This window comes from Nannobrachium achirus (genome assembly GCF_963921795.1).
Source record: "Nannobrachium achirus genome assembly, chromosome: 5".
NCBI classification, from domain to species: Eukaryota; Metazoa; Chordata; class Actinopteri; order Myctophiformes; family Myctophidae; genus Nannobrachium; species Nannobrachium achirus.
In genome coordinates this window covers 10,477,727-10,498,471 of record NC_137814.1, presented here as the reverse complement: position 1 = coordinate 10,498,471, position 20,745 = coordinate 10,477,727, and the positions used below count along the sequence as shown (strand labels likewise).

Sequence of the window (20,745 nt, the reverse complement as noted above, 5' to 3'; positions counted from 1 at the left end):
TGGCACCATGTAATCCTTGAGTATTTTTCACGAGTATTCTCGGGATTGGCGCAAAATGAGTTAAATGGTTCATTTGGGCTCTCTCCTGACAGGAACTGTGGCAACATGTTGAAGCTACTTACAAATACAAGATAAAAGCTATGAGAAATAGGCATGTAATAATAGCAAATTATTGGCATTGAATATTGAACAAGGTCTGGCTCCAGATACTATGCATCAGATTTTTTTCCCAACTCAAATGCAAACATAATTTATATAAAAGTGACTTTGATTAAATTGAGATTGACATTCATTTATTTATTTATACATGTTCTGAAACAAATTCAAAATGTAAAGGGTCAGAGATTTCTGTCATCATGTCCATCATGCCACGTACAGCTAACTATTCAAGAAATCTTTGACCCATGCATTATTTACCACCATATTTGTGTCATCAATTAGATTTAGGGACATAAAAAAAAGCCAGGCTCAGGATGAACAGGTGAAAACACTTGCCTGCTTCTTACTAGAACTGATACAGACTACAGAGTAAAAATGGACACGAGGAGAGAAATGGCCAGGTAATACAGATGGGATCTTCCACATCGCTGGAGCTGTTGATAGGATAGGGAATAAATCCTGTCTGGTTGCTGCTGGTGTGATTGTTGATCCAAGCCTGGTACTGGGACACTCTGGTATAAACCCGAAGCTCACAATATGTCGGCCTGGATCCAGCGAGTGTCCCCAATTGGACCACCATTGGGCCTCCTGAATCCCCCTAGGCAAGAAACACAAATTGGATGTTTGCTATCACTAATTCCAATATGCTTCAGTTAGAAAAAAATGTTACAAAGATACAAAAATTGTACAAAGCACAAATTGTCTAGCATTGTAAAGTATCAATGTACCAAATACTGCACATGTTCAGTAAAGCATTGAACATATTGAAGATATACAAGTGATGGTGCCGTCGCTGAATATGCTTCCGTGTGCCGCCAGACAGACAGGTCACAGGTGTGATGTATTGGGTAAACTCAACCAAGGAGGAGAGTTGTAACAAAGCTGTCATGTTCTCCAGTTTCGTTGTTATAGTCAGGGTGGTTGATAGCCTGGTTCCAGACCCTTAATCGCTAGCCACACCCCTTTAAAATGTTGTTTTGGAGTGAAACGAAATGCAATTCAGTGTCAGGCTAGGTGGTTGATGATCTGGGACACATCACATTCCACCCCATTAGGGTTATCCACCACCAGAATGTCTAGTCCCAGGTACACTGTTACACTGCTGCTGCTACTGCTGCTGTAACTAAGTATGGATAGAGAGAGACAGAGAGATAGAGAAAGAGAGAGAGTATTGTAGTTTGTTAGATTAGGTGAAACACACACACACACACACACACGCACGCACGCACGCACACACACACGCACGCACGCACGCACACACGCACGCACACACACACACACACACACACACACACACATATATCAAATATGTGTCCTCCAAACAACATCACAAGTAGGACACAGGCTATCTCTTAATAATTCATATATTAAATGTAAGTAATAGGATGGTAGCACATGGAAGACACATTTGATGATTACAGAATCAAACGTAATCAACAAACTAAAACTGGTGAAACGTCCAAATTCAAATAATAAAAGAAAGAGGCAAAATTGAGAAAATAGCAGACCTACGAGCTGTAGATCTACTATTTGTTGTCATGGCCAGAAAAGGTTGAGAACCACTGGCCTAGATCTGTGTTGCATTCTATGCCTTCCCCTTTTTGTAATCCTTTATTACACAGCAAAAAGCAGGGCAAGGAGTGCAATAGGCTATAATTCAAAGACAAATCTCACTCTGGAACGCAGTGAGCAGCAGACAGGATCCACATGTTGCTAATGAGCGATCCTCCACACTGAAACGTCTGTTTCTCAGCAACGATTTGGACATAAGCCTGCCATGGCCATGCTCCTGCTTTTGCGTCAGCACCTCCGAGGCTCCAACAATTCTCTTGTCGTTGCGTGGAGCCACACCGCAGACTAACAGATCATCTAAGACTAAAACATGTCAAAATCATGCAAGGCTCCATCCCAAATGTTAGGTGCCATTGCCAACCATGTGTGATTGTTACTTGTACCCTGTCAGGATTGTTTTAATAGAACTCACTCAGTTGCTGAAGTGAGTGAGTGAGAGTGAGCATGAACATTATTTACAGAAATGCTACTACACCTTGGAAACAGTTTATCACTCGGCCTTCAGCAGATTTACAGCAGGCGGCAGCTACAATATACCCATATAATAGGGCCCTCCCTTGTTACTAGAAGATCAGCACTATCTATATCTATCTATAATTTATTATAACTGGGAGATTACCCGGTTGCAGTGGAAAACTATATAGTGCCTGAAATGAAAATGAAAGTATACATGTATGTATACTATTCTATATAATGTGTGTGCGCGCGTGTGTGTGTGCGTGCGTGCGTGCGTGTATAGATCAAGATTATATGAATGTTATGTTTGAATCTTATATCTGAAGAATTATCAACAGATGGATACAGAACCAATTATGTACAAACCTAAGAATTCCTACACACAGTGTACATCATTTACATTATTTGCATTGTTAAATTCCCTATCCTTACAGAGAACATATACAACGCTAGTGACTAGATGCTAGAATAGCATTTGAAATATTGTGATACTTACCCTCAACTACTAAAGCTAAATTCACCACAACACCAACGATCAGTCTTCTTGACTCCATCATATCTCCTATACTGTGTGTAACTATGGGAGCCTCCATTTCTCTGTCAGGTGGAGGTGTGACCCATGTCCTTGCAAACCTTCAGTGTTCTTCTAGACAGTATATTTGGAGGCTGCGCCATCTCTGTCAAAGACAGACTTTGAACTCATTAAATGTCAACCCCGATACCAACACTCATCATCACCACTCCACCAAAAATAGCCTCTAGAGTTACTTGCAACCATGATGTAATTTTTTGTTTTATTATGCTCATATCTAACTGATAAAGTTTAAGATCTCTCGAAATAACTACATGATGATTTCACCATTTCTGACTCTTGTAAAACTAAAATATGACTTTTCTCATGATATTTTAAAGAAAGTTATATTAAAAGTAAGGATAATTTGTATAGGTCAACGTAAATACTTTATATTATATAGGAGTGCACATGTTACCAACAGGAGCCTGTATGAGGGAATACCAAGGGTAAGCGAGAAAATTGCCACCAGAAGAATGAGACTAGCAGGACACTGCCAAAGACACCCGGAGCTTCCAGCCAGCAAATTGGTACTGTGGGAGCCAACACATGGGCACCGGTCGCGAGGACGTCCCACAAAAACATACGTGGACGTACTCAAGGAAGACGTAGGGACACAGAACACCAATGAGCTGGCCAGATGTATGGAGAACCGAGATGACTGGAAACAACGATGGAGGGCTCATCTGAGGACGACCTAGAGAGAGAGATATTAGGTGGCCAGGGAATATGTATACTGTATGTACAAAATCCATCCTTCAATGTAGTGCTTTTGTCCTTCAGAGCAATAAAGGTTTCATGACAGTACCGGTAGCTCTATGCCCTCATGTCTCATTTCAAAATAGTTTTGAAATGAGACATACAAGTTTAAAGGTAGTGTAAGTGATGTCTTTTGGTTAAAATAAAAGTGTGTTAAACAGTTAAAGCTCTATATTCTGGTAGAAATCATTGCCATAGAGTGTTTGTTCAATAACAGAGGTCTCTCCAGCAATTTGTTCATGAAATCAGGAGAGAGTAGCCTGGTAGTAATCCAGTCGCCAGAGGCAACACAACAGTTAAGATAGGGTAAGAGAAGTACTGCAAGATATAGACGTGTAAAAAAATATCATACAAAATCTAATAAGCTATATGTATTAGTGTGGTTGCGTACAGGGCAACCAGACTATAGTTCGTGTTCAGATTTATTATTTAATCTAGAGTAACCCCAAAAGTCCATTGAGTTCAAAGGACGTTTTCTGTCTCCATGTGGAGGGGGTGTGAGTGGTTGTCCATGATAACATCCAGCTTCCTCGCTATTATGTACCTTCGCCACCACCGACACCCTGTCCAGTGTCGCCCCAACGACGGAGCCAACAGCATTCCTATGCCTGTTCAGGTGTAGTGTTCCAGTTTCAATTGTGTCTACTCACATGTTATGTTTAATCGCTTCCATTTTCACTTGCTTATCCTGTATCCTGAATTCTCCTGATTGGATAAAATTGGTATCACAAACTGAAAAAGCATTTTCAGTTAGAGCTGGAGAGATGGGAAGACCCCTGTTAATAAACAAACACTAGCAATGATCGTTATAAGAGTATAGAGCTATTTAACACTCATTTTAACAACTGAAAACCACTTACTGCACATTTACGTTCGTTCCTTCCTTTCCTTTGTACAAAAACTGTATCAAGGCAAAAATGTATAATTAATAAGCCTTATTGTAGCATGGCTGGCAAAGATTAATAAGATCGCAAGGTGTGTATTGTCACAAGTAAAACGCCCTAATGGCGATTATCGACCGCCAGGTCAATAGAAATTCTAAATACGTTGCTGCTTTCACACTCACTGACATAGCTCTGTGCCACACACTCACTCTGTGACACCTCCCTGTGGCTTTCAACGACATGACAGGATATGAGGCGTGACATGAGGCGTGACTGACTCACTCACTCACGGACATGAGCTGGCCGCTTTCATACTAACTGCGACCTGACGGTTGAAAAATGGGTCAGTTGAAAAAAGTATACACTGTAAGCCAAACGTGATTACTGATTACCTATCAAAAACAATAGCTCAAAGACATTGTATCTCCAGAGTGTTTTACAACATAGATTGGGGTGATGTCCCAGAAATGACCCCATGGCTTCCTCCTCATCATTATCATCATCATAAACTTTAAACTGGAAATACAATTTAGGGCCAGGCCCTCATTTTCAATGAATCCGTGACAACAATACAGAACTAACACTAACACTCAACAGGCAGAGTTATTCACTATATAGTATGCATAAGTGACCCAATCTGGGAACCAATCCTCAAAAAAAGGGAAAAACAGTGCCCTCTCTGTTTCATTAATGACCTAATGCATATCAAACCGGGGGTCCTTGGAGTTCAAAAGGTTGAGAACCAACTGGATCAATGAATCACTGGTTAAAAGTCCTAAACATCATCATCGGATCCAAATATGAAAAAGAACCCCAGTATGGTCAGGAAGATGACTATGTTACTCGTTAACAGAAGTGCATATGACGCCCAGGGAATTACTTTGGCTCTAGCAAGAATGGTGGGCAGGCCAAAGCCCGAGACCACAATCCCTGTGGTGAAGAATATGGACAGCTCTTTACAGGCATTAGTGGATGCGTCCATGTCATTGGCCACTCTCTGAGAGATGCAGTAAGGGATTGGAGACAGGGCGTAGAAGATGAGAAGGAACATGGGCCAATAGTTGTAGTACACACATCCAAGCATGAGGAACATGAAGCCAATGGCGCCTCCAAAGGACAAGCCGACCAGGGCTTTAATACTAGGCATTTATTCTCCACCGCAGCGATAGCTTCAAAGACGAAGAAGACGAATGAAGACAATGTTTCCTACGCAGCACCTGTTCATAGAGTATACTCGAGGCCAGTCTATGATGTCAGTCATCTATGAAGTCAGAGCTATGACATCATCAGCCATCTCTATATTTGGGCATATAGGCTAGCCAGAGACAGACAGACAGAAAAACACAGTGTGCTATAATAAATTATGGGAAATTACTCCAATTCTGATTCTGAATCTCTTAATTTGTGTGTAAAGTTCACAGGATCAAGGTAATGTAGTTCAAATGGTAAAAGTAAACTGGCAGTAGCCTACAGACCAGATCACAACGTTCGAATGTTAGGTACAGTATGTGAAGGTATTTCCAGGTAAAATGTCTGTATTTTCACAATATAAAATCACAACTCTTAACATTAGCTGTTTGTCAGCGTGAGGATATACCTGTATATTTATAATAACAAAATAAATATTTCTAACAGTCAATAACAATATCACCAGTGTCCTATTATTTCAGAAATAAGGTTAATGAATAATTAAGGCTCCAATGCAATGCTACTGATGTCTTTATCTACCCGGAAATACATTTTTGGTTGTGGTGATGATGTCATGATGTTTCAGTCTATAACCTTCACAAGTAGTAGAGATAAAAACAGGAAACCATAAAGTGCAAAGGGTGGTAGTGTAGCTGACGCATAATTTCCCATCAGTTAGCTCCAGTGAAAAGGGTTGACGTCATTGGCACAGGCCTACATAACAGCGGCATGTCCAGAGAATTGTGACTGGGGGAGCTATGGAGGGGGAGGGGGCTTTTTTAGAGCAGGGGCTAATAGAATTTGTCAACAAACAATAATGAATAATACTATTATATACGACAAACAAGATTCTCTCGCTTAGGGTATTGATAACTGAACAGACCAGTTCAGATCATTGGCAGATGCCAGGTCCAAATCTGAGGACTGTAGGTGATCGGATAGGGTTTTTGTGAGGCTGAAGATGCTTTCCAGCATATAAAGTATGATTTCATAGTATGGTTTGCATAGAAGTCAGTCAATTGTCTTTCACATATTCAAATATATTTTATGTATTTATTCCTAAAGCCCCCTCTAGCCCTGGTGGGCAATCACACTAATAAATGGTATGACGGAATTAATTTCCCATCAACCATTTGGTTCCAGCTGTAGACTCTTTTACTTGGTGAAATGTTTTCTCACACCGCTTTGCTTTGTGATCGAAGGAAAACAAATCTTCATCTCGCTGGTTGCTTCGGGTCAGGATGTGGCCTACGGGCTGCCAACTGATTAGGCCTACAGCAGCATAACAGGAACTTCTGGATAGACTTGACTCTTGACACCTGTTGTCTGCCTACTTTGCTCAAAAAGGTCTGATGCTCCTGCGGTAGGTGTCCGAATCCGACCCTCCCCAACATCAGCGCGCTGAACACTATCGTCATGGTAACGTATGATATCAGCACCATCCAGAGACTTGATTTGAAGTCGGGGTGTGACGTCACACCCATACGTTTCCCCAAATGGGCGTAGACCAACAAATGGATCTCTGCAGCCCGACGACCCTGCAGCCAGCAGTAGTATTTACCAGAGTCATCACCGATGGCTGGAGTGAAGACCAGAAGATGGCCTGTGTCTATGATGACCCTCCCCACTGAGTGTTCGGAGCGGTAGATGGGTGCAGATTCACCATCCCGTTCACGGTCCCATGCTACGACCATGTCGGGTCGCGACCCTGGACAGCCCAGGACCAGCGGCTGCTCGGCCGGGTGGTTGAGGTAGAAGACTGGCAACGTTTCTTTGTCGGAGGGCGAACCGTATCCGAGAAACCTCGCCAGGTCGAGAGACTTCTGAGAGGAGGGAGCCTGAAGCGGGCAGGGCGCATGACACTCCCTGACCTGCATCTCGGCCCCACCTGTACTGTGCTCCGTTAGGCCAAATGCACTGGGCACCCCTCCGGAACCACAGGAAACAGGAAAGGTCTGATTGTCTTCTCTGTTGGGCACCGCTACTGGACCACAGGAAACAGCTGCCTGACTGGCTCCTCTGTAACGCACTTGCAGGTACTGGGAACACACATAGCAGAGCCCGAAACGCACCTGCTCTCCTTTCACACCACAACGATCACACACAGACCAGGGCTGGTAGCTGCGGAACACCTGGTACAAGGGAGCTGCAGAGCTGCGCCTCCCTGTCCCACTCTGTCTCGCAGGTCCCCTTATGCTAATGCTTGAAGTAAATCTCCGCGCTCTCACTTCCTGGACGTCCAGGTCATAACCAAAGAAGTAGTCGTTGTGGGCGGAGCCACACACGTAGAGGCCGGAGTCCTGTGGCCCCGCCTTGAAGATCAACAGGCTGAAGAGACGGATGGAGAACCTGCTCCTCAGGTCCCCGCTGTGGAGGAGCTCGCTGGAGTCTAGCACCCTGGTGCCACGGAGGTCCGTCAGGGCCCTGGTCTCCTCCCAGCTGTCCCCGTGTTTCTTATAAAACCACACCACATCCAGGACCTCTTTTGGTTTACAGTAACAGGGCAGTTCCACGGTGGTGCCGGTCACGTAGGCAGCGTTGGAGAAGGTGAGGAAGGCGGGACAGGCTCTCCTCCCAAACACATCTTCAAAGTCCTCCGGAGGCTCATAACATGTCAACAGAGGACACCACAGGAGGAAGAGGAGGAGGAGGAAAGGAGAGAGGAAGCCAAACAGATGAGGAGGCATAGTCACTTTGCACCAGGAAGTGATGTCATAGTGATCATAAAATGCATCTACAACACCTTATATAGGTTGGCCAGAGCTCTGGTCTGACATCACAACACACACTGTTGCCTAGCTTTGCATATCACAGACCGACAGACACACACAGCACGCACACACACACACACACACACACACACACACACACACACACTCGCACACACACGCTGCCACACACAGACCCTCTTAGGCTGCAATCAGACTGGAACGCACAAGTTGAGTGAGAGTTGTGTGGGGGAGGCGGGGGGCAGAGACAGCACAATGCATTGCGGATGGAAGTCGAGTGGTTTGAAGTCTAGTGCGAGTCGTGAGCAAGTTGGACGCAACCACACAACACCACACGACTCGCACTCGACTTCAAACCACTCGACTTCCATCCGGAATGCATTGTGCTGTGCCTGCCCCCCGCCTCCCCCACACGACACGCACTCGTTTTTATGCCTTTAGGTCTGTAGCCGGCCTTATAATTAGATGGCTATAGTACTATAGAGCCATGCGTCAAATATTCTGGTGGTGGTTATGGTTTTGGATTAGCCTTGTAAACTGCCCTCTTCCGGAAACCAACCTTCTGAAATCCTACTGGATTACGGAAGTTGGTCATTTACTAGGCTAGTTTTGGATGGGGGTTGGGTGTTGGGGTGTTTGTCCCTCCAAAGCAGATATGCACTCACCAAATGTACTTAAGTGTACTTGTATGGCTATATAGGTAAGCTTTGCCTGAGGACAAGTTGAGAACACAGACATAGTAGGCCTAGTAGCCTACCACACATTATACGGTAGGCATGTTGCAAATAATAGTTACTGAAAATGCTGTGAGCTCCTAATATTCAATTATAACACATGTTGATTCAGTCTAAAATGTATTGCTTCCAATGTATTGAAATAATGACAAAATGGCATAATGTAGTGTCCGTAATATGTTGTTCTTTTTCACAGAATTTTATGCATTTGTGCCAACTATTTGTTTATCACATAGCTAGTACACCATTAGCTATTGTATTATTTATTCACAAAAATAACATTTAAACAGTGCTTATTGCTAAAATAAATCAACGTTAATGTGAAAAAGGCCAGCTGAAGCTAGTTTAAGTTCAAAGCCACTCAGCTGATTGGCAAGGTCGGGCCAACCTGACAAGGGTGTGGTCGCCTAGCTGGTCAGCTGCAAGCAATCAAGCAGTCAGCTATATAAGCAGGGCAGAGTCTGCTGTTTATCCATTTAGTACAGACCTAACCTCGCAGTACAGACTTTGCGTGCGTCTTTCTTTGTAAGTAGGCTGCTGTTTCTGTTTGTTTGTGCTAATAGTTTTATTTAGTTTAAAGTTGACTGTCTTTATGTCGTTATTTAACCAAGTTGAATTTTAGAGCCGATCTACAATTTTGTGTATGGTAATTTTATGTTATTTGTTTTATGCTTTTGCAGAACCACACACCTGTATTTCTTGTGTCAATTCCATTTCAAAGTAAAGAACGTTCGCTCTACCTTTGGCTCGGCCCTGCGTGAAACCTTGACAACGCCTAGTTCTTACCGAACCACCTGGAGCGGTGTATGCTTCCAACCTGCACGGCTGCACCCACCACACTGCTACGAAACAGTAATGTAATCATGAATTTATTTTGATTTATTATAAAGTATTATTAATCCTACACAATGACAAGCATACAGCTTAAAACAATCGAGTCTTGTTTCCTCTGTGGTCCTCACATAAAAGCATGTAACCATCAGCAATGATTTTGTTGACTGTTTGAAAGCTCTGAAGTTTATAGTTAGTTTGGTTGCAGTGTCCAGGCTATTCCACTGGGTGGCACCAAAGTAAGTAAAATGTCCATTGCCTGAATCTGTACTTGACTGGTACACATTTGCAATGCTAGATCTAGTGTAGGCCTACACCTTGTTTGTGTCCCTGCCAGCTGGGTCATCAATATGTCCATACAAGGACAAATGTGTCCGTTACAAAGACTTGGCCCTTTTGTTTTTACAGGACATTATAAAGTTATTTTTGTATCATAATCCCCAATCACTGAATGTCAAGTCTCCAGGGTTTCTTCAGAATGTATGACACTGATTTACTATGACACTGACTATGTATGGCACATAGAAGTCCACTAGTACTAGTGGTTCTCAGATGTTTTGTTTGCAAGAACCCCCTTAACTCTGAGAGTGTACAGTACAAATGGTTTCATGGTTCCATTTTAACTCAGAGTAACAGACCTGTTATGGTCACGCAGGGCTGTGTTTCTGGTATTATTATTGTCCACTCATTTTGTATTTTGTCCCGGTGAGCAGGTTGGTGCCTTGCATGTTTTCCTCCACCATCGGTGATGTGTGTGTGTGTGTGTGTGTGTGTGTGAATGTAATGCCCAATCTCTGTAAAGCACCTTGGATAAAGGCACTATAAATGCACCATTTACCATTATAGAAAGGTCTGGTGGACAGGACCTTTCATGGCCATATATAGGCGGGAAAATTTTAGGCGGGTAAATTTAGGAATAATGTTGGATTTTGGCATCATTTTACTGAAGTTATGTTTACAGAGGTTACATTTAGGAATACCAAATGAATACAGCTGTGTTTTACAATTTAAACATTCAGCTATCTATCTATCTATATAATAATATACACATATATATATATATATATATATATATATATTCCCTCAGCCCTATGTTCCAGTCAAAACTAACATAACCCCAAACCTAATCGTAAACTGAGGTAACATCTGATGGAACATACATAGACATGACCCCGGCCCTATAGGCCTATGTGGGCATAGTCGCAAGCAGCTTACTTTGCCATCAGATAGCATTATCATCTAAGTTGCTTGCGGCTGCTACACTTACTGACACTAACACCAGTAAGTGATGCTGACAGGATGAGAATATGAGGCATGTCGAGCGGTACAGAAACAGCTGTGTTGACTGGTCTCCATGCAAGGCCAAATGACTGCATCAGCCATCAGGAGTTTATGACTCACCACCAGTCCAATAGGCTATCTGCACAGCATTTTGGAGAGACGTTGGGTCTCTTCTCAATTCCTTCACAGGTGTTACCAATAATAGGCCTACTAATGAAGGCTCTGTTCCATTCTGGTCAAACAGAGTGAGGGTGCTGATTTTGTGCATGTGTTGGCTCACTAAAGCCTCTATCAGAGTCCAGGGTGAAGAGCTATTCACTTCACCGCGGTGTAGTTTCCTAGCTATCACCTAGGCTTTGTTATGTATTTTTAGGTGATAGCTAGAAAACTACACCACGGTGAAGTGAATAGCTCTTCACCCTGGACTCTGTTAGAGCCTTAACACTCTGCTACACCAGGTGTGGTCCACGGACCCTCATGGTTCGTTCCTTGGGGGTTCCTTGATCCCTTAAAAGGTGTATAACTCTGAGAGTGTACACGCTGGAACCAAATGGACCCCTAAGGGTCAATTGAATTCCTTTTGTATACTCTCAGGGAGTTGGGGGGTCCTAAAAGGTTTGAGAACCACTGTGCTACATGAAATGGAACAGTTTAGTGTTGCCCGATCCCGATCACGTGATCGGATCGGCCGCCGATATGGCCGTTTTTATAAGATCGGAGATCGGGGAAAAAAAATCGAAAAAAAAAAAAAGTTTTTTTTTTTTTTTTTTTTTTTCAAAAAAATATTTTCTGGGAGTACTGAAAGTTACAGGTAAGGTGAATGCGATATGAAATGTAAGCTTACCATAATCACAGTAATCCTTAATCATTTTCAATCATATTCAAGGGCTTTTGGAGAAATGAGACAGACAGAGCACTGCAGATGGAAGGTGATTGTGTCAGACTCTGTGTACAGCTGGCAGCTGATGCCAATAAGTAGTAATTGGCCCCTTGCTAATGGATCAAAGGAAGGCAATTATGTCTCTCTGCACTGTCAACTAGCTCAGTGGTTCTCAACCTGTGGGTCGGGACCCCCAGGGGGGTCCTCAAATTATTTTGGGGGGGTCCCCAGATGATTAACTTAATGTGCAACATTGTTTTCTCTCTCAACAGTAAACAAATCAACATAAAGTTTAAGTGTATAGAGGGTATCTGCACATTTCGAAAGTGAAAAATTAAGGACTTTTTAATACCTCTAAAATGACAAATTAAACATTGGCCAAATTGTCAAATATTAAAGCCAGAAATTGTGAAAATAGCCGATCTACATGCTCACAACTCCTCGCGTTGCGAGGCGTTGTGAGCATGTAGATCTGCTATTTTCACAATAGAACCGTGTTATACAAAATATACTTCCTCAACTCTTCAGGGTCGGGGGTCCCCAGTTAAAATATGATTATTTTGGGGGTCACGGCCTGAAAAGGTTGAGAACCAAGTGATAGAATGAATAGAATTTTTTTTTCTTCTTAATGCCTTGCCAAAAGATCGGATCGGGAAAGATCGGGATCGAATCGGAAGCAATAATATTTGATCGGTATCGGATCGGGAGCAAAAAAACCCTGATCGGGGCATCCCTAGAACAGTTCCTTCATTTAGTAGGCTATCATTGGTAACACCTTTGAAGGAAGTTAGAAGAGACCTAACTTCTGTGCATATATAGCCTACAAAGTAAATTGAATTTAAAAATGTCCCTCAAATGGGGTGCCAGGACAGGGTGAAAGTGGTTCACGTTATAGAGCTCATTACTAGACTGTCACAGCCGTGTCATAGATCTGCCACTTAAAGGACCAGGTCACCTCTGGGACAACCCGATCTTATTTTATTGTTGTGTGGGACACGATCAACACAATCCTGAGTTATTTTTTGTGTTCAATCTGTGTTTTTAGATATTTTAGTATTTCCGCCGATTTCAGCATGCTACAACTGGTCATATGATGCGAAATGCATCATATGACCAGTTGTAGCATGCTGAAATACTAACATATCTAAAAACACAGATTGAACACAAAAAATAATTCAGGATTGTGTTGATCGTGTCCCACTCAACAATAAAATAAGATCTGGTTGTCCCAGAGGTGACCTGGTCCTTTAAGTCATGGTTCCATGGAGCCTGTTTCTCTAGCTTTTGATTGATTGATTTAAGACTTTATTAGAAGTTTGCATAGGAAAAGGTACAGTTTCGTGACGGTACAGTTCACTGGTACAAGGTCTACTAAAAGGAGATCCATGAAAAGACTAAGCTTATTTCCACAGGAAACCATTTAAGTATCTCATATAACATTGAATGACAGACGAATAGAACACAGTACTAGTATGCAGTAGATATGTAAAGGAAAAAAATTATATAACAAAAAAAGAAAAAAGTAAGTCTAAACAAACAGTAAGTATATACAAAGAAGGGGCAGGGGAGGGTAGGGTTGGGCTAGGTTAGTTTTTTTTTTTTTACCAGTTGCGAACGGCTGCTGCCTGTAAGTGGTTTTTCAGGGCAATTTTAAAGGATGCTAGTGATCCACTGGCTGCTGCCAGCCTGGCTGGTTTTATCAGAATCTGATGTGCTGCTTAAAAAGAACTTGAGCAACATCCAACATTCCACTGTACCGTTCCGCCGTGGAAACACTGGAAACACGACCGTCCTGCTGGGATTTCCCAACCGCGGGCATGACGGAGCTGTTAGGACAAGAGACACCCTGCTGGCTGCCACAGTTGGAAGCAGTGTTGCCATATTTTGCGCCACGTGAGCACACATGCAACTATTTGAAAATAGCCGATCTACGAAATGCTACGTGTTGTTGTGAGCTGACCTGTTAGCTGAGCTGACCTGTCCTGACTTGTCGTCCTTCATGCTATGCTATCCCAGCAGCCAGGTAGGCAGGCTTAACCCTTAAACCTCACAAACAACTCCATGCCTAAACCTAACCTTAAAGCACAACTTTGTTTTTAATTTTTTACAAAAGGGGTTCATATTTTAGATTGTAAAATGGAGAAAAGAAAAGATGAGCGTTAAAATGTTTTCAATTAATTTACTTCTTTCTATAATTTTAGCAATTTTAATTATTTCAGTGGTTGGGGGCATGCATGCTCATGCGAGTGGCTAAATATGTATTTTTAGACAATAAGCCGGCGATTTCTTTATTAGGCCTACTATTTACAGTAGACCCCATAGGTCACATCTGGCCATGAAAGATTGTGGTGCATCTTGGGAATGGGCTTATTGCGTCTAAAAAGACATATTGGTCTGTGACTGTCACACCCATAGATATATATAAGAAGGCTAGATGGCGCAAGGCGGAGTCGGCGGCGTCGTTCACTAGCGGCCATCTTAGGACAGGACCATCCCCCCTGTCCTGCCCGGCACACTGTATGGTAAAGTGCCTGTAAGGTGAGTGATCTGCACACTTAAAAACTCTTTACTCTCTGAAATCTTGACGGATTTACTAACGGTTTGGATTATTACAAACATTATTAACGTGGCTATGATTCAGGCGGGTTGACATGTTGAAATTGAAGCTTTTCATTTCGAAAAAAGAGCATGCAGCATAGTTAAGTGGCATGGCTACTTGCATGCAAGTTCATCAAGACAACAATCGAGATTTTCAAATATTATCAGGTTTTCCTGAGACCAATAACGATTTCATGACAACTAATCTTTTGTCTAAATTACATTTCTTTGTGTGGATATTGTTATATTTTTTAGCTGCAGGCTAAGAGACAAGAAAGAGGCTGTGAGTGTGAGCTTAGCTAGACCTATATATATTATTACAAAGTTGACAGCAAAGTTACAATGGTGGGAGAGGCAGAATTACATGATTTCCAAGCGGTTTGGTTTGTTAAAAATATCTTACATTTAGATACATTGATACAGGGAATTGCTGTCTTTTTGTTTACAGAAATATAGCCTACTGTGAAGTCTGTTATTGTGAAGATGCCTGATTGTTTTGCTGCCTATGGCTGCTCCAATGAAAGGAGTATCCAAATGGAACCTGTGGGATCAACTGCCACAAATATGACAATATTATATTATAATTAGGATAATCACTATGTACAATACAAGTTCTGCTGCACAGGAACAACAGGGCTGTGAGATAATAACATTGCAAGAGTGTTGTTGACCCTGGCTTTTAGAAATATTTCTACCACCTGTTTACACACTTTTTAACTCTTTTAGTGTGGTTGTCTTATTCTCAAAGTTTGCATAGGCTAATGCATACATGCATACATACTGTACATACATACATCCTTACCCTTAAAGGAGTATTCACCCCCAAAATGACTTTTTTATATAGATTATTCACACCATGGAGACTTGAGTTCAATAATATTTTTTTGTGTTCATCACATTCCTAAGACAAAAAAATGATTATAGTAAATTTACCTCCATTGATTCCGGATGGGGACCCGAATGCATTTATAATTTATTGTAATAATGATATTAATATTATAATAATCTGTCTACTGCTAATTTCAGGATTTGTTGTGCAACGCACTTTGAAGAAGCTGTCCTGTGATGTCTGCCGGGCCAGCCTTGTGACCGATGCTGAATCTGCCTGTAAGGACAAGAGCTACCACCTGCTGACCCTGAAAATCAATGGAGGTCTGGTGATACCATCTGTTCTGAAGGCAGCAGAGTGGGTCGTTCGCCAGGCAATCCTCTAGATTCCAGATGAAAACAGCCCATAGGATAGGAGGATAGGTTCAGAGGATGTGTTTTTCCTCAGGCATTGACAGTCACCACCATACACTGATGAAGTTAGTTGTGTCCCTGTATTTTAAGCTGAGGCTGCACCATATTGCTAAAATGACTACCCAAAACGGTCCTTTTTAAAGGCCATTCGCTCAAACTCTGTGTGCACATACGGAAGCCTAATTTTGGCTTCGAGCCAATGTTCCTCAGTGTTATATATATATATGGAAACATTTCATCCACAATTCCATGCTGTAGGTACCATAGGAGATATAACAGGCAAACAATGATCAAATAAAACATTCTTCTACATTCTATAATTGTGTAGTCTTCTTGTAAAGTAAGTAATGCAGATGTTAAATAATGGGTAATTGTTGTTTCCCCAATGGATGTATTTGAGTCTGGTTTACCTCCTTTCAGGCTTTAAAGTTTACTCCAAGCAAGAACGTATGAGCCCATAAGTAGTGCACTGAATGCCATCTGAGAAAAGGAACCCACTGTGATTTTGCTATTCAGTTCTAATGCTACAGGTATACTTGATGATGGTAAATCCTGTCTGTCTCTCTACACTGCCACGCCACCGCCCTCTCAACAGCCCCCCAAAGTTCCAGTCTAACCCCCAACCTCATTGATCATTGTTGAGCTGTTCAATATAATATTGGTCCATTGAACCTTCAAACAGGTGTACTGCATGTAGCCTACTTCAATATCAAGGGCCACCAAAAGCTACCTGTGCAGCATGGGGTTTAAAAAAAAAAGAAAAAAAAGAAAAGATTATTATATATCATGATTATTGCTGTTATTACTATAGTTGGTATATATTATGTATGTACTCGTCTAGCTGTTGGTGGTCTGATCTCAGAGGGAGGGGAGGATTGGTCATGTTACTGATTGGGAAATGACTTGCAGTTGCAGTGCTGAAATAAAATGTATTATTTAAAAAAGAGGTCTATTTGGTTTTGTTATGTCCTTAATAAAATAACCTTGAAGGCCCATCTCTAATCTCATATTTTACAGAATTGCAACATGAGACTATTTTATATAAAATAAATATAAGCCAAATGAGACAGATTTTTGTATTCAATAAATACATTGTTACATTTAATACATAATGTATTAAATAATATAAATATTACTAATAATGGAACTATTACATGTTACATATTTACTATAAATACAGTGTGTATAGCTAATTGCTTTACTTTACCTATATACTTAATGTTATTTCATATGGAAATCCATGGTTATAATTATTCTAAGTATACAGTAACATAGCTACGTTTCTGAGGTTTATAACAAACCAATCCGTTTCAAAATAGGTTGAAAATTGAGCAAGCTCTGGTCATTTAAATAGTACATGCACTATAGAAATTAATGTTAAACTGGGCGATCGGTCCTGTCCCAAGATGGCCGACCTGTAGCGTCGTCAGTCCCCATTGGCCAACAGCGGGCGTGAGCTATCTAGCCTTTATATATATCTATGGTCACACCCACCTGGGCAAAACACCTCGGAAAGAGGGAGTCCCTTACTGAGTTTTTACTGACCAACAAACATCAAAAAGTGTTGAGAATCCAACCCTCCTTTAAAAATTGCCATAAAAGAGCCGAAAACAGTCCTCCTCCGCTAATTCTGTTTTCGGAATCAGATACTGCTGGCATTGTGTCTTTTTGGGGGCTGTTTGGAGTTGGCATAGCCATTTTCTTTAATTTACCACTCACCTGGCCTGAGAAAAGGGGGACGAAAACATTCCGCCTCCTTTAATTTCGGTTTTCGGAATCAGTAGGGTCAAATATAGTGCTGGCATTGTGTCTTTGGGGCTGTTTGGAGTTGGCATACAATCCAGGCAAACTAGCTCATTTTGGACATCAAAATCAAAGTAATTGTAACAGAATTATTTTTCTTCACAGACCATTTCTATTAAGTATGGGATGAGATCTTAACATCTTAAGTGAATGTAGAATGTGTGATTTTATAAATGTAATAAACATTGATAACCACATAAAAAGGCACAGAAAAAATACCCTGACTGAAGTGCAACAGAGTCCATTTTGTTGTTATTTGCATGTAGGCTACATCTCTATGGCCTTTTTGACAATAATTGGTGGACATCTTGGATTGATGCCAATTAAACATGTTTCCGCAACTAGGATTTCTTAGTAGCCTACTTTTAGTATGTTGTTCTGGAAACCTTATAGAAATGATGATGGAAAAGAATGATGTTACAATTACTTGAGATGAAATGCTTGTTTTGCCTGTATATGATAGGATCATGTGTAGGTTCCTCCTTGGGGATTATGAATAAAATCTAGTCTATATGAAATATGGGCTGCCACAAACCCATGTCCTGTCAAGTGAACCCCCACAGCTCACAACAAACCATTCTTGTCTTGTGTAATCTGGTAAATTGATACAACCAGTAGCCAGCAGAGGGCTGTCTTTTCTCTTTTTTTACGCCACAATATTATATTTGCCCTGCTATTGTACACTGTAATAGCTACCTCCTCTCATTTAGCTCTGGAAGATTAACATTATTCACCCTCTGTATTTGTACTCAAGCCTGGAACTTAATTACTAATTCAATATAATTTAATATACTGAGTGATGGGGTGACAGTTTGTGTCTAAAAGGAAGGCAGATTATCATGGATTATGCATGATGTGGTTCACTGATAGTGCAGTGGACCAGTATGGCCACTGGTTCAGCATTTTAACTGTGGACCATCCATAACCAGTTGTGCTAAAGAATATCGAAGATTGTCAAAGCAATGCTATTTTCAGAATGTTTGTCCATTTCTGGAAATCTTTGACAGTTTTCACCTATAATTGCTTGAAATTCAGGGTGTTTTGCTTTGGATGGTAGTGTTTTGTTATGATTAGACATACTTATTTGTAAGCATATGGTTAGGTTTAAGGATGGGGATATTAGCGGTGGCCCCTGGTCGAAACACCCAATGCCCAAATAGGGACACCAGGTTTACATGGTTGTTGACATTACCCTTTTGTATATAGTACTGTAGCCAATTACATAACCTTACCATGACATGCAGATACCCATTTACAGTACTTGACGCCGGACATGAACAATTACTTACTCATTACTAAATCATTGGTGAAAGCGTGGGGTGTTCTCTTATAACCACCATACAGCGGAACTGGAGTTACACAAGCATTACGCAGACTGCAGATCCACAAACAGGTCAAAGGTTTGTCATGAACAGCTCGAACACTACAGACTTCCTCCAGGGAGAGGATTATTCTCTCTCTCTTCTCTCTCTCTTTCCCTCCCCCTCTCTCGCTCTGTCTCTCAAACACACATGAAGGGTTTCATTCCTTTTTCTCAATCCATCTGTAATTTCCTTTCTCTCATTTCCTCGGAGTCTATCTTTCTCACCTCTTATCCCTTCCGTACTGTAGTATTTACTCGCCACCCTTGGGTAGATTCAGCTTGACAGACTGTAAACTGTAAATCTGGGCAATGATGGTGGCACGCAGTAAGCTTGTAGATCTATGTGTAGCTTGTCAGATCTATGTTTGAAAATATTCGCCTACAATGACAAAATACGGACGGCGCCAGGTTGAAAGTGGCTGCGACCTCTTCCACTGTCTCAGCTGAGCCAATTAAAGCCACGGGCCACAAGAGAGATTTGCTTAGTAGTGATCGATTTCCCGCTTCTAAAATTACCAAGGACACATTTTCAAATGGGGAGAATGTCAAATCTTGGCGTTTGATGTTGGTTTGATGTTGATTTACGAGCTTTTAACAATTCCCACATCAGAATTGCAAGCTTTTTTCCTCTTATAGTCTAAGATGCAGCGGCCTGTTTGAGCAGACTTCCAATAATTCAGTATGTTTGCTTTTTGGCTGCAGCAGCCACATGATCGAGCGTTTGTCATCATGAGGGAGAGACGGATCAATGGACCAAGTCGACATACAAGGGCGCCCCTGTCGAGCTCTCCCGTCAGATAGAGGTGAATCTATCATCTCTCTCCTCCAGCTTCCTGCATATGAAAGACAGAAGCAGAGGGAAAGATCCATCGGTTCTGTTCCTGACATTGTTGTTGTTACTCGTTTAGATGATGCCGTATATTTTGTCTGGCCTTTGTGTCCATGTAGCGGTATGTGTGTTACTGTGTGGGAATTTCTATTCATGTCGAATAACTGCTACAAAGTCAGGTGTGCGCTGATCGATAGAGACTGTGGATGTACAGAGACTCCAGAAGCAGGCTTCCCATGAGCTCAGCGTTGGCATGCATATTTCAACAGTCACAACCAAAGCCAGTACTAGAGTACAGTACACCCCCCCCCCCCCCCCCCCCCCCCCATGGGTAGAGAGAACTGCTTTTAGGGCTGGCATATATATGCCATACTTCAATCTGCCATACTTCAATCTGCCTTTGTTTTGTCATTTTTGTAAAAACACACAAGAAAAGTGCATGAACTGTGTACGGTACTCTGTGTTTGTACACACACACACACACATGCTTGTGCATGTGGACAAACACACACACGCACGCACGCACGCACGCACGCACGCGCACACACACACACACACACACACGTCTTCTGCACTCCGTTCTTCCACCTCGTCAAAAGATACTCGAGACTGCCATCTTGTCATTGGACATCAGCCCGAGGTCAAGTTCTCATCAAAGTCAATCTCATTTCCTGCGACTCAGTGGGAACTGATGACTTGGCCCCAACATGTACGTTACCGTGGCAGCCAAACAGCCTCTCTCTGGGGGGGGGGGGAAGCCTTAATTATTTTATACTTTATAGCTATTGAAAAATAGCAGATATACAAGCTCACAGTGCGGCCCGAGTGCCGCGCTGCGAGCTTGTAGATTTGCTAGTAAAATCTGC

General features: G+C 41.9%; 2 protein-coding genes across 2 annotated transcripts; both read right to left on the bottom strand.

The window, feature by feature from the left end:
* Positions 1-5,176: 5,176 nt before the first annotated feature.
* Positions 5,177-5,548, bottom strand: LOC308284800 (leptin receptor overlapping transcript-like 1; the record flags this gene model as incomplete). Its single annotated transcript, XM_080725527.1, has 1 exon — positions 5,177-5,548. One exon carries the CDS (start codon positions 5,546-5,548, stop codon positions 5,177-5,179), a length of 372 nt encoding a protein of 123 aa, XP_080581653.1.
* A 1,255-nt stretch (positions 5,549-6,803) lies between these two features.
* On the bottom strand, positions 6,804-8,276 carry LOC308284799 (Ig-like V-type domain-containing protein FAM187A; the record flags this gene model as incomplete). Its single annotated transcript, XM_080725526.1, has 1 exon — positions 6,804-8,276. The coding sequence occupies one exon, from the start codon at positions 8,274-8,276 to the stop codon at positions 6,804-6,806; it is 1,473 nt and encodes a 490-aa protein (XP_080581652.1).
* Between the last annotated feature and the right edge of the window lie 12,469 nt (positions 8,277-20,745).